This window comes from Porites lutea, chromosome 5, assembly GCF_958299795.1.
Source record: "Porites lutea chromosome 5, jaPorLute2.1, whole genome shotgun sequence".
NCBI lineage: Eukaryota > Metazoa > Cnidaria > Anthozoa > Scleractinia > Poritidae > Porites > Porites lutea.
Window position 1 is genome coordinate 31,802,530 of NC_133205.1, and position 14,078 is coordinate 31,816,607.

The 14,078-nt window shown below is 39.2% G+C and overlaps 1 protein-coding gene across 1 annotated transcript in view; it reads left to right on the forward strand.

Moving 5' to 3' along the window:
• The window catches only part of LOC140936542 (uncharacterized), a 53,145-nt gene that overhangs the window by 23,251 nt on the left and 15,816 nt on the right, over positions 1–14,078 (forward strand). The window contains exons 20-44 of the mRNA XM_073386033.1: positions 948–1,022; positions 1,133–1,228; positions 1,601–1,648; positions 1,728–1,802; positions 2,080–2,217; positions 3,099–3,182; positions 3,870–3,965; positions 4,086–4,130; positions 4,221–4,298; positions 5,239–5,334; positions 5,964–6,059; positions 6,709–6,804; positions 7,211–7,261; positions 7,948–7,992; positions 8,942–8,996; positions 9,532–9,599; positions 9,996–10,063; positions 10,371–10,422; positions 10,600–10,632; positions 10,710–10,757; positions 11,351–11,458; positions 12,043–12,126; positions 12,667–12,768; positions 13,094–13,219; positions 13,900–14,045. Of these exons, the coding sequence (XP_073242134.1) occupies positions 948–1,022; positions 1,133–1,228; positions 1,601–1,648; positions 1,728–1,802; positions 2,080–2,217; positions 3,099–3,182; positions 3,870–3,965; positions 4,086–4,130; positions 4,221–4,298; positions 5,239–5,334; positions 5,964–6,059; positions 6,709–6,804; positions 7,211–7,261; positions 7,948–7,992; positions 8,942–8,996; positions 9,532–9,599; positions 9,996–10,063; positions 10,371–10,422; positions 10,600–10,632; positions 10,710–10,757; positions 11,351–11,458; positions 12,043–12,126; positions 12,667–12,768; positions 13,094–13,219; positions 13,900–14,045 (2,009 nt within the window). The remainder of the gene's footprint in view (positions 1–947; positions 1,023–1,132; positions 1,229–1,600; positions 1,649–1,727; positions 1,803–2,079; positions 2,218–3,098; positions 3,183–3,869; positions 3,966–4,085; positions 4,131–4,220; positions 4,299–5,238; positions 5,335–5,963; positions 6,060–6,708; positions 6,805–7,210; positions 7,262–7,947; positions 7,993–8,941; positions 8,997–9,531; positions 9,600–9,995; positions 10,064–10,370; positions 10,423–10,599; positions 10,633–10,709; positions 10,758–11,350; positions 11,459–12,042; positions 12,127–12,666; positions 12,769–13,093; positions 13,220–13,899; positions 14,046–14,078) is intronic.

Sequence of the window (14,078 nt, forward strand, 5' to 3'; positions counted from 1 at the left end):
GGTGCCCCTGAATGAAACTGTTCTTAATGGTCGAGATGTATCTTTGTTCCAAGAAAAATTTTCATTTCTTTAATGATTAAGATGCTCATAAACTAGTAATGGAAATTATGTGTAGAAGTTACTCTTTTCCCTATCAGCGAAGTAATTCTGTTCGTCCTACATATGTTGGGCGCTATCGAAGAGCTTTATCGGGGATAATACGAGCTCACGATTGCGCAGCTCTTCACAGTTGGTCTTGATTAGCACAGTCCTGAAGTTGCAAATGTCATCGTTCGAATCCCCATGTAGCCTCGTTATTCACTGGAGGAGAGTTTTTCCAGATCATTTTGGCGGTACCGGATTCGTTTTGCCGTTAGCCTGTGAACAGGCTCTCTGTTTGAGGAAAGGGTGACAAAATCGCGAGGAGTGGGAAGGGAAAGGGTGAGAGTTTATAGTCAACCCTCATTATAGCGGACACTGTAGGGACCTCGAGTTAGAGCGATTTTCGTATAACCTTGAAATGAAACCGCCTCCATATTAGGGTTTTCTTTGGTGGGAAAACGAAGAGTACATGTTTTAATCTTTTCATCCATTGGACACCAGAGCGAAACTCGCTAGAACGACACTAGAGCGAAAATCGTAATAGCGGGAGTTTATTTCAGTCAAACTTCTCTAATTTATTTTTGCCCAGTATTTAGCCACCGTCCTTTATAGCCAGGTGTCCGCAAGGCGAGAGTTGACTGTACATGCAGATGCGTGAATCCTATTTAAAATCGCCCCGGTTTCGTTGCATGTCCGGAGATTTTGAATCCGGAAGCTTAAGTAATTAATATCTATCGTAATGAATGTGAGCGTCTGCGAATCCGAGTATCCCTAAACGTAATAAGTCTACATACATTGCTGAATCTGGAAAAATCTCAACTAGTGTAAACATAGCCTTGTTCTTCTTCCTGTTTTGTTCTAAACAGGAATTATTGGAAAAGCATAAGGCGCTATCGCAAGAGCACTATTCCAAGGTGGATGCCTTAGAAGAAGCTTATCAGGTATTCTATAAAACAGATTCTGTAAAAGTGGAAACGAAGATATGCAGAATAAAGTGTAACGTGTTTGTAGATCCCAAACTACATGCTGATGCACTTTTCTGTTAATGTAGCAAGTATCTGTAGAGGCACAAGAACAACTTGAGGCAAAAGACAGAATCATTCAGAAGCTGGCATCGAACAATAAAGAGAAGGACAACTTACTTGCGGTAAACAGTTATACAACTTCGGTTATTTCCTAACATGCTCTTATTTTATACTCATGCAGTTTGGAAGAGGATGCAAAATCAGACCATTTCCCCTTTGTTGATCATTTTATGAATTCTCTTAACCTCTTCACCTGGTTGGAAATGGATATTGTTAGGAGAAATTTGATATTGGCCACTTTTGAGAAGGGTTATATAATGTTTCTGCTTCAGGAGTAAAAGGCAAATGCAGGAGCCCATCATTGCAATCCAAAATTCTATTTAATTAAAATTGTTTTCCTCTGCTTGAAACCTGGAAACAAGTGTATACAAATTGTGTGTCATCACAGTTGTTAAAAGTTCTTTCAATAAAAGTCATTGTTTTTTGTCTTTTAGGACTTCCTGCAGGCTTTGAGGGAGTCTGGTGACGACTCAGGCGTAAAGGTAGAGTTTACAGTTTGGTTAACGATTTAGTTCAACGTGTCTTGTGTGTTTTTCTCACCGGGTGCTGCTTATTTTCTAGAGCCCATCTGATAATGAGGAAGGTCTTGTGAAGAAACTAACGAAATACATGCAAGAAAAGGACCGTGCACTGCAGGTGAGTGTGATTAATTTGAGCAGATTCCTCTCTAGAATGGTCCCTTAAGCTACTCTTTGTAATTGGCGGAAATTTCGCGCTATTTATTTTGACCTTGGGAACTAGAGCCATTACCAGTCATGACTTGTTCACACTTGTTTTTTTCGTGTTTCGCACCTGCCTTATGTCATTGAAAAAATTAACTCTCCCCCTCCCACCACCCCCCAAAAAACTTCCATTGCACGTTTTAACATTTTAACGGACTCTTATGCTAGTCTAACGTAACTGATATCCACAGGTTGCAGCTGAAGAGAAGCAGCGAGCGCTTCAAGGTAAAGAAGCTGAACTTCAACAACTAAGACAATCTCTGAGGGAACGCGATAGGCTGATTGAAAAAATTAACTCTGCAGTCCTCGAATCTGAAGAAAACAATAAAGTAAGTATGAGGCTGTTTTTATTGATTGCATGTAATGAAAACAATGTATTCCTTGGTGTAAATGTTAAAGAATTCATCACTCCAACACTTTTCGCTTAGGTTCAGTCTTCTTCTGAAACTGTCTCATTTAAGTTATGCATTATCGGTATTCTCCTATGACGTTGTAATAGGCCATTTCCGAGTTCCCCCGGGCCTCTTTTTCAAAACGAGGGTAGGTGCTCAGCCTTTGTTGTGGAAGTCATTTTTCATTCCCATGCAAATAAAACTCATTTTCACAAGAACCAGCCTCATTTTGAAAGTGAAGGTTTTTGGAACTCGGAGGTGGCCTATAAAGTGTTTTCACTCACATGGCCAGCATCTATGCAAATTTATTGGAACAAAAGAAAGCGTTTGCATAAGAAAAGAGTTCTGCTCCCACAGGATTGTTTTGGGACACCAATATGGCCGCCGTGACGTCATGTGAAAACACTCTATTTAGGACATCAAACAACGCTGGTCCCTCTATACATAAATTCCCACAATTGATTTCCTGAACCAAATCTTCTCCCTAAGAGTTTAGAACAAACCAATACACATTTGGTAGCGTCAAGGAATATGAAAAGAAAAAGGGCCTCACTTCTGGTTGACGTGCGTCGCTCAAAAACGTCTTTAACCCTTTAGGACCCAGGAGTGACCAAAGTGAATTTTCTCCAAACAACATCAATACATAATCAAGAGAAAATGTTGTGAGAATTAATAAAATGGTCACCTGATCGGAAAAGCTTTGATCTACAAACAAATTCTCTCAACTTATTCTTTAAGGAAATGTATGGAGATCAGTTTGGAGAATTTGTATGTGGATATTGAGGCTTAAAGGGTTAAGGTCTTTTTTCTTTTTGCAGCTTTTAGAGAGCACCAACAAGGAGAAGAGTGAAGCGCTGCAAAGAAGAGCAGCCTCCTTAGAGGATCAGCTAAAAGGACAAAAGGTAAAAGAATCAAGTAGATCCTTTTATAATTCTCAAACTTTTTTGAAACTGGTTGTCTGATTGAAGTCTTACTTAAAAGAGCGATTTCTTTGTTCAGCTGGTTGTAGCATGTTCTTAGCGGTCCCTATCACATTTAACAGTTTGTGCTCAAGCGAAAGTTCAACTTCAATTTCCACTTTATTTGAGTAAATATTTGTTAATACACAACTTAAAGAGACTGGTCTGCAAGCAGCATTTGCTAATCTGGGCGGAACAGTCATAGTAAAACATTACAGTGAGAATGATTGATTAATATTTACTAAATTTACAAAAGGAGACTTAATTACTTACGCAAATTTTGGTGGTTTACATCAGAAGCATATAACCCTCTGTTTACATAAGTCAAGATACCATTACAAGTTTACTTTCATTAAGTGTCTTTGAATGAAGCAACTTAAGTTCTATTTGTACGTTTTTAGAGCAGAGGTAATTTGGGAAATATCAATGTAGTCATCATGTTTCTTTTATGTATCAACAAGGAAAGACTGGAGTTTCGTTTTGAAGAGTTTATTTGGGGAGTTTTTTTTGAAGTGTTTTTTTTAGGAGTTCTAGTCGAGTTGTGATAAAAGAAAGTGAAAATCCATGCGTGAAAAATCATTCTTATCAGCGACTGTTTAGTCATGGCGACTCTTTCTGTTTTTATTTCAGGAAGATCTTAAGACAAAAGAAGCAAGTTTACAGGAGAAGGAAGTAGTGATTCAGAAACTTAAAAACAATTTGAGTAACAGGGAAGGAGAATTAAAGGTAAGAGAAGCTTCAAATGCCAAGGATTTCCTTTTGTATAACTTTTCCTAAAAATATGATAACCTGTTATGTGGAATGAACCTTAAAACTACTTTTTGGTGCTGTTGTTTTCTACGGTAGGAGTTGAAAGACTTTGTGAAGAATGCTCTAAGCAGCCCGCAAGAGGTACCGGTAGTTTATCCCAAAATGTTTTTCGATTCTATCTTCTTGTTCTATTTTTTACCGTGCTGACTTTATTCTTTGACTTTTGTTAAGGACGAGGGGTTATCTGATGAAGCGCACAAAGCTCAGGAAATCTCTGACTTGCTTAAAGAAAAAGAAAAACTTTTAGAGGTGACGTGTTTTTGTCTTGAACAAGCGACACCTATTAAGTAATTTCGTAAAGCCTAGAGCGAGCCCCACTGGCTTTTTTCCTGGTTCGGCTGGTTGTGAACGCTCAATGAAGTACTGAGTGACTGGTGCGTTGAGTCATTCAAAGCTTTTCTTGTGTCGTCGTATCCTGTCTCCTTACAAACTTTGCACCACCAAGGAAAATTATATCGGCAAATGCTAGATGCCAGTTATCTCTGATTTTTCCTCTCCGAGTTACTGGAGGAGCAATCAGCGCGCGTAACACAATGGGGAACTTTAGCAACGAACACGGCGACGACAACGAGAACGCCAAAAGGCAATAGGTTTGTTAAGAAAAATAACAACTTTGCACGTGCATAACACTTTTCTGGCTTTTCTTTGCTGTCACTGCACGACTACGACTCGAAAATACCTGATTTCACGCTTTATTGAGGACATAGACCAGCGACGGCGAATTTTTCTTTCTCTTTCTAAACTTGAGTACGGTTCCCAAGAAATCAATTCTAGGGAAATTCGCCTACATTTGATGTTGTCAGCGAATTGGAATAAACGCGACAATGTTTGAAAAAACGCAAATGCATTCTTTTCAAAGTGACGTTCTCGCTGCCGTAGCCGTCGTCGATGCTAAAGCTCTCTATTCACTTACACCTGTGGGAACAGCGGCAGCGGTGGCGACAACTCGAACGCCTTGTGTTGGAACGTGCTCGCCAGGATTCGCTGGGATAACTGGACGGATAGAGAAAAGGCGAACTGCAAACAGAAAAAATGCTGCCTGTAGGGTAGGAGTATCGCATGGAGGAGGAGCGATACTTCCAGTTTCTTTCTGCTATTTACTTTCCTACCCACGCATTCATGTTTTTACTTTATGTTTCACAGAGAGGATATGGTCATGTGTTCAACGACTTCTCTCGTTTGTTTTCAGGATTTGTTTCAAGAACGTTCTCGAATGTCATCTGCTCATGAAGCCAACACGCAGAGACTGATGTCAGCGCTAAGAGATAAGGAGACTGCTTTGAAGGTCAGAATGCTATTAACACTGGGCGGATTTTTTCTATTTGTCTTCGCAGCGGCTTCAGTTTTATACGCCCTCCATACGACAACTACTGGTGCCCCTCACAGAGGCCATTAAATTCACCTCATCAACTTAGTTGATCAAACCAAATTTATGTCCCCCCCTTGACCGAAGCAGTATTGCAGTTTCTGTTGGAACGGACCGATTCATACAGAGTTCGACTTAAACCTATCACAGTTGCAAAAAAGGAACTGAACATTCAGCGCGCTGAGCCAGATAATGACTCTCCATGATTAGCTGTTATGGCTAGACTGCATGGTAATGAGCGACGCTATTTACACTGTCATATGTGCCACACATCCTGCAGAATGTTGGAAGCAGTGATTTTTTAGCTATTTAGTATTTTCCCACTCCCAAAGATACCTATCCAAGATCTGTTAAATATTCTTTCAATGATTACCGTTGAGGAATTCCATTACGTCGTTATGAGTCAGAATGACACACACAGCGCAAAGATGAACTTAATTTCGTCTGTAGAGAGGTAGATCTTTGTATTGTTGTTTTTTAAATTTACCGAGAGAGATCTTGGAGGATTATGACCATTTTAACATTTTTGTTGTATCCTGTACCTACAGGAAGCTTCTAATGACTTGACACGTGTTCAGACAGAGAAGAACGCAACCATCCAGAAACTACAGCAACTCTTGAGCAGCAAAGAACACGAAGTACAGGTAGAGTTACTATAAAATAAACGTTTTGCAAAATCTGTTAGAACTGTCGCAAAGATAAAGAAAGGAAGCACGGGTACAGTTTTTGAAAAATAAAAGCTTATAATAGGTCGAGTTTGTGTAAAGTATGGTGGAGATGACCAACACTTACAGTTAGATGCACTATGAAGGGAATGAAGAGGAAAGTCTGAATCTGTCTTTTTACATGTGTTCGATGATGACATCCCAGAGAAGATAAACTCTCCGTTTTCAAAAAGATCCTGATATGTGTGGATGGGGCTTAAGACGTTTACCTTTGGAAATGGCCCTGATGCACGTTTACGTCAGACGAGCACATTTCACCACCAAGTCTCGTTTTGAAATTTTAATGTTGTAACGTTTTGCCTAAATGAATTCTCAAGGCGGTAGAATTGAAAAGAATACCCACGCACAAAGAGTGAACATGCAAAAAGTTTTGTTTACAAATGAGGCTTGCTAGTCTGGCGTAATCGTGTATAAGGGCCATTCCTACGTTACAAGTCTGGTTACAGTGAATAACTTTCCTCTTTTGCGCAAACACTTACATAGGATCTTAATCTTTCAACAGTCAGTCAGGTGCTAAAGTGAAGGAAATTCAAGGATTTAAGTATGATGTGTATTTTTTTTTGTTTAGGCTCTTGAAAACAGTAAGGCTTGGGCCTCCCAAGAACATGACAAGCTCGTTAATAAGCTGAAAGTGGCCGTACGCGACAAGGATAAAACCATTGAGGTGAGTTACTAAGTCTACTAATGACAACGAGAACTGACCTCGGATAACTTTATTAACGATCTACTGATAATACTATCCTGTAACCTAATGTTAAGTTTGAAATTCTTTAAAAATGTTAACATCGCGCAGAATGCCTGGACATCATTAATTATTTGTAATCACAAAAGCTGCCAAATGGAATATGGCGCGCTTTGAAAAGCCCAGAATTAGAAGAGAAAGAGCCCAGATTGGTCAAGTAGGGCCAGTAAAACACGATTTTCTTATTTTCAGAAGTTTTTATCTAAACGTTCGCGCACGGCTATGATGTATCTACACTTTTATAAACACTCTCTGGTTTCCTCAAATGCGCCTGGTAAAGGACGAACTGATATCACAAGCGTCTCTCATTTTTCGTTTTGCTTCTAAGGGCTTAGTGGAGAGCGGAAAACAGAAAGATAAGATGCTGAAAGCACTGCAGGTTAGTTTACCGACTGAGTCTTTTTTTTTTCCAGTGAATGTCCAAATACAATTTCAAAGTTGAAACCAACCTGAGCCGCGTAATGAACAACGTTATCAGCATATCTCGATAGAGTGCAACGAACTTGTCCGGGGCTACCGACACTCTGAGATGGATCTTAGGAACTATTCCCGACTCGTGACCTTTCGGGTTGGCCGAGTAGCCTCTAGAAAGTTGGCTGCAGTGGAATCACTTACCCAAAAGCTGAAACAGTATGTACCATGAACGTTGTGAAGAGCTCCACGGGAAAGTGTTCTTAAAGTAAACATCTTTATTCTTAATGGTCACAATTGAGGAGTACCCGCAACAATGAAGTCGGCGGCATTTACGTTTGGTACTTCCGAAAAATCAGGCGTCGATTGATCAAACGTTGGACAGCGCTATCCACCGGATAAATCACTATCCATTGGATAATAATTAGGGAAAGCAAGTGCGCTATCCTCTGGATACCAATTTATCTGATGGATAGCGTTATCTATACCTTTTTAACAACTGGGGCCTGACAAGCAAGTCCTGCTATCTAGTCTGATAACCCCAGTGTCCAGTCGAGTAACTACCTTGATGTTTGTTGTTGTTGTTGTTGCAATTCTGTTACAATCCTTTTGCCGCTCAATTTACTTTAAAGCGTTTATTTGTCTCTTTTCTAGGATTCTGTGAAAAGTCCGTCCAAATTTCCCAGCCCTGCTGAAGTGGTAAAAAATACTTTTAACTTCGTGATGATCGTCTGGGCCCAGTTGTTCGAAGGCCGATTAGCGCTTAACCCGAGGTTAAATTTTACCAGGGTTTTTTTTTTCTTGTGTTCAAAAGCATTTTCTCGGATAATTTTCTGTGCTATTTTTAGAGCTTCCAATCATCAACTTGTCGACAAAAAGAATTAAAGCTGAAATACTTTTTAAGCTTTCAAATCTGAATTCTAATCTCGCACTAACCCTGGGTTATCTTAACCCAGCTTTGAATAACTCGGCCCTGGACTAATGTTTTTTTTAGGGAACATACAATTTCCAACAGTGGTTGCCCTCTCGGCTTCCGAAATTCTCAGTTCTTCGTGATAATGAATAGTCTGCGTGCCAGGCTTTGAAAGGGAGCAATACCATTTTATCGTGGATTCATAGTTTCTTTTCTTTCGTTCGAATCTTTTATTATATATCACCATATTTACGAAGAAAAGGACACAAAATTTAAACCAAGGATAAAATAGAAATTATGACGTGCTTAAAGTGAATTTTGGTGAATTCAAGTAAACGAACTTTCTGTTGGCGAAACTCTAAAATGCTAACATTTAGTGGTCTTTTATGAAGGTCGAACTGTAGGGTATTTTCTAATTTACGAGAACAATACGCGGAGTAGTGCCATGTGTTGTGACTAAAAGTTGCTTGTATACTGATCATGCGTCAAGTGGTCGCTTACAACAGGATAAAAAAAAGTAAAATTATAAAATCGCCATCCAAGAAGTGGTCACCGCGGTCACTTATGAGAGATGTTCGTTTACATACTTGACTTTTACTAGGAAAATCTTTCTTTTGGGTGGGTGGTCGGTTATGGGGGATGTTAGCATAGTGAGGTTGGTCTGTAACGGATTTTTTTGGGTCTGTTGCATCTTTCCTTGAAAAGAAAGTCGTACTACATATGTTTTTCTTTCAGGCGGAACTCAGAAGAAGCATCGGTTTACTGCAAGCTGAAGTACAAAAGAAAGACGGTATGTTAGCTGTTCACCGAGAATTACACTTAGCCTACATTTTGTGATGCGATATGACAAATGGTGAGGGAAGCGATCGGCTAACAGTGAAACGCGCGTATTGTAGCTGGAAGGCTTCTTTGCACACGGCACTCTTTTGTTTTGGATCTGTACTTGTGTACTGGTGAGAGTTTATTTACCGGTTTGACTTTTGGACAGCGGTCAACACAGATGGCAGATGATGGTCAAATGATGGTCACCCTACTAGTCTTGCTTTCTTGTTATTTTGGTTGACAAACTACTATATATATTTTTTTATGACAAGTCATTTGTAATTTACATTACAAATAAACCTTGTTGTTGGTGTTGTTCACAAGGAAAAACAACTAAACAATAAATTATAGAGACATGATACGTTAAACAAACAGACTACAATATTTCCCTAATTAACAGATAGACCACGACACACCCTTTTATTTTTGTCCAACTCCCCTAGAATTCTCAAGTTTATTTCACCACTAATAATGGTTGGTAAAATATGCTGTAATTTTCTCAGAGTCCTTAAAGAAGCTGGAATCAGACTACAGAAACAACTTGAGGAAACTACAGGGCGAAGATGAGCAGGTTAATCTTAAATTTCCTATACATTTTATTATTTGATGAACGCCTGACTAAAATGGTAAGAGAGGCTAGAAAATGGCCATTCATGGCAAGCGTGGTAATATATGAAAGCGGTCAAGTTGCAGGGAGAGATGTCAGTGTTTAGCGCAAAACGGTAGCTTGAGTCTTCTGAGAGTGTCTGTCATAATTGGTTTGGTCGGTTATTATTACTATAGTTTCAAACGTTATGTAATCGATAAAAAGGTGGAGTAGCCTGCACATTAAAGATTATCGTAGCATTTTACTTTTTCGCATTGCTGGAACTGATTTGGTTCGTTTATGTTTCATTAACTGTAATTTTGTTTTAAATTTTTAGGTTTCGTTAAGGTTCTTTAATGAAGTCGCCTGTTTCTTTTTCAGAATAAGATGAAATTCGAGAATCTCCAGCAGGAAATACAAACAAGAGATGCACTTATGAAACAAGCTCAGTGCGTATAAATCTGTTATCCAGCGTAGCTAAGTTGCTTTATCTGTTAACTCTAAAGGCCTTTCTCTCCTGACCCCTCTCCCCTCAAAACTGGGAGTTGCAGATACGGAGGATTGGGGGAAAATAACAGCCGCTCTCAGCCTCCGTTAATCCCAATCTTTTCTCGAGGAGGAAGGCAGTTGGTAGCGTGAATCCACCCCATTTGAATAGTTGAATATACGTATATACTGCATACCTATCTTGAGAAAAGGCTTTCGACCCAAGAATTTCTTTAATCTTATAATGGCACCCATCATATTTCGTTTCAGGGCCGCTAATGAAAATCTTCGTTCAAGATTACAGAATCTGCCCAACTTGGAGGTATCCATTGTTCTTGTATTTAATTAGTCTCTTGTTCATACGGGTTCCTAAGAACTACGCGGTAATGATTTTTTTTAATCGACAATCCATCAAAAAGTTAGGATTAATTTGGCTTGGCATAGCTTTGCACTCTGGTGTAAGTAACTATGCGTTTCTTTTTTTCCCTCCTTTTTTTAGGAGCTTAAACAGAAGTTTGCTGAACAAACGCAGGTAAATAAACGTCTTCCATTACTTTTAGGTTTTTTTGAACTAGTTCTCAAGAGTGTTTACTTTCCTTCTGGCATCAGGCTTTGGCGGAAGCACAAAAAAGTAAAGAACAAGCGCTTGTAGAATCGGTGAGTTAAATAATTACATTTACGTTCTGTAAACCAATTTTATCACGTTGACCAATCACAACAGTCTTAGACAGACCAATGAACCAATCAAAACGAAGGGATATGTATAGCTGGCGCCCAGCGCGCAAAAACACATTTGACAAGCCAGCGTAGGTTACTCTCGCCAGTGGCCTCCTCTTCTCTCTTTCTTTCTCTCTTTGTATCTTTGTAGCCGGAGAATATTACCTCAGACCAAGAACTCGTACGTCTACCTTTGAAAGGGCTATCCTTCGTAGGGAATACCACCCTTTATATTTCTCAGTTGTCGTGCAAATTACATGCTAGCCAAGTCCCATATGGGGGAACTGAAAACTATTTTTCTGCGAAGAAAATAATCAAAGGTGGTCCTATACACAAGCCGCTTCGTTTTTAAAATGTAATATGTATATTTTGTGTTTTTTGGCAAAATAAAAATAAGACAATAAACAATAAAGAAAAGTGGATTTGGTTGGAGAGTCAAGAGTTGAGAAAATGCGAGTGTGTATATTTGGGACGGGGTGGGGTAATTATTTTCTTTTTTGGTTTTTGGTTTATCAAAATTAATCCGTTTCCAGGCTGCACTTAAGAAATCAAACTTGGAGTTAGAATCAGAGCTGATGGTTAAATTGAACAACATTGAAATGATGAACGAGGCTGCTGAGATGAAGGATAAAATTATTAAGGTAACCATGGAGATAAGAAGTACCTTAACTACACCCAGTAATGAGATGATGCTTTTACAACTTGCTTCCTAGTTTTGTGAAATCGGCTCCCATCGCATCCCCTGTCCTCATTCCCAGATAAGTCTGTTTTTTTTTTCACGTGTTGAGGCTCAAGTGGCTCTATAAACCTTGGGGTTCTGAAGACGAAAATGTATTATATCTTTTGTAAATTTACTCTTCCCATTCCATGTAAGTGACAAGGTGATATGACCCCTTTTCTAGTATATTATGAGAAGATGGAGTGCAATTGATCACAGCCTAACGTAAATATCCAGTTAGGCGGTTATCTGTTGTTAAATGAGGCAAGTTCCAGATAAGTTTTGGTTTCTGGGAAACTGCCCACCTACCCCTCCCCTAAGCCATTATTTTGCCCTAAGTGTGAAGTAAGTGTTAATGTTAGCTTAGGGGAGGGGTAGGTGGGCAGTTTCCTAGACACCTAAATTGATCACAAGTTCCCTGAAGGCCCCAACTCTTCTATGGTAACCGTTTTTGTAAAGAACGAAAGCTCAAATGTTGAGCACTGAGCTTTAGTTTGTTCTTTACAGGAGATGCAAGACGATCAACAGAAGCAGCTGAAGGACATGAAAGAAAATATTGATTATTACCAGAAAAAAGCTCAAGAACTTGAGGTACAGTACAAAGAACAGTATAATACCCATATGTGCACCTTGTATGGTATTAGTGTATACAGTCATGTTATCAATATCGAATTGTATCTCCAATATCGACTCAACGGTATCCGCCTTCTACCTCCTTGTTATTTTATTTGACATTAATTTGTTACAGTTACAGTGAAATATTAGTGTTGCGAGGAGTATTAGTATACATGGGCGCTTAACAGTTGCGAATTTCGAGTAGAAGTTTTCAAAGCATGCCAGAATTGTTGTTGGAAAATGCTTCCATCAGCTAAAGTTTTGTAATAATAGTGGTTCTGTTCTGTGATGTTTTACATTTGCGGATGGTAAAGAGACAGAAATTGGTGTAGGTAGCTGAGTGATTGGGTGGCCCTCTTGTTACCGTTGCGGGAGTCTTTCTAGTTGGCATCAACCTCATGTTTAATGCCGTTTGATGCCGCGAATGATGTTAAGTAACTAGTGGTTTTATATGTGGTTGTTTTAAAAGTTATTGCTCTTTGGGACTTTTACTAATTTTCAAATTGATCGTTACAGTCCTCATATAATTTGCTGAAACAGCAACTTGCGGAGACGGAAGATCTGAAAAATTCCGTAGAACAACAGCTGGAAAGCTACAAGAGAAGACTTGATAATCAGGTACATTTCCTTTTAAATTGTAATGTTAAGTGTCTCCCAATTTATTATGTTAACTAAAAGCCAACAAAAAAGTCAAAATCTCATCTAGTTTACATGGAATTGAAATCCCGTTGTGTTTTAAAAAGTTTACCCGTTGAAATGACAGGCACAAAAATTGCCAAAAAATGATGGAAAATATGAAATATATGACATGAAAGAGGTACAAAAAACGGATTGAAAGGCTTGAATCTTTCACCAGGCCAATTAAGCGGTAACATTGTTACCAGAAATCCAGTATGATTGGGATAGGACGTACTTTCTTTAAAATTTACTTTACTGTCGCCAGGCTTCTTACAGAGATGAGGAGGTCAACTTACTCCGCCGGGAAGTAAACAGTTTAAAAGCCCGACTGCAGATGGCTGGGTCGCCTCGCCGGGAGAGTCCCGGAGTTGGGGTTGGGACTGAAGAGCAGGTAGGCTTGCGTGATAAAAATGTTCCTTGCCGGTATTTTTCTCATGGAATTCCTTCTTGTAATTCCTTTTGTACTACTGCTGTGAAAGATATTAAAAATAGGCGTGTGTTTATTTTGCAACTCCTTTGTTTTCTTTAGATCTTTTTGCTTCTCATGTAGGTAAAAAGGTGTGAGGGAAGGGAGAAAAGGGTTGGGCATTCTTTTTATGGGGTCATCTCTTTTACAGCTGGAGCTTTATTTAATTAGTTTCTCTAATTTGTAGCCATCGAAAGTGCCTCCATAGATTTGTTTTGCTTTTTCTCCTTTTAATTTTTTTTGTATTGTTTTAAATGAATTTCGTGAAACCAAAACCTTAGTAATATTCTGGATTTCCCTTAGGCCTCTGTTTTAAAACAACAATCACTGTGAAGCATTTGTTTTGAAATGTTATTCCAGAAGGTTTTACACGTGGCCTCATCTTGAAAGTGAGGTTTCTTGGAACTTGGAAATAACCTAAACCAATCACAAGAGTTCCAGGTGAACCAATGAACCAGTACTCATTGGAAGTATGTGTAGCCGACGCTAAGCGCGGGAAAGTCACGATTGGTTTGAGTTTTAGTAATCTTGATTGGTTGAGAAAGTGGCGTGAGATTGTTTAGCCAATCACAATTGTTTGATTTAAAACCGTTGTATCTTGTTAGAATTCTGGTGTTCTTCAACTACAGCAGTTACTGGAAGCTCAGGTCTCCGAGACAAAACGTCTCAACGACATCCTGGATAATGAGCGTGTGTTGTACAGCAGCTTGGTACAGGTGGCTCAGGGTGCACAGCATGCTGGGCAAACCAGGTGCAGTCACTACGATGATATAAAAATACATTG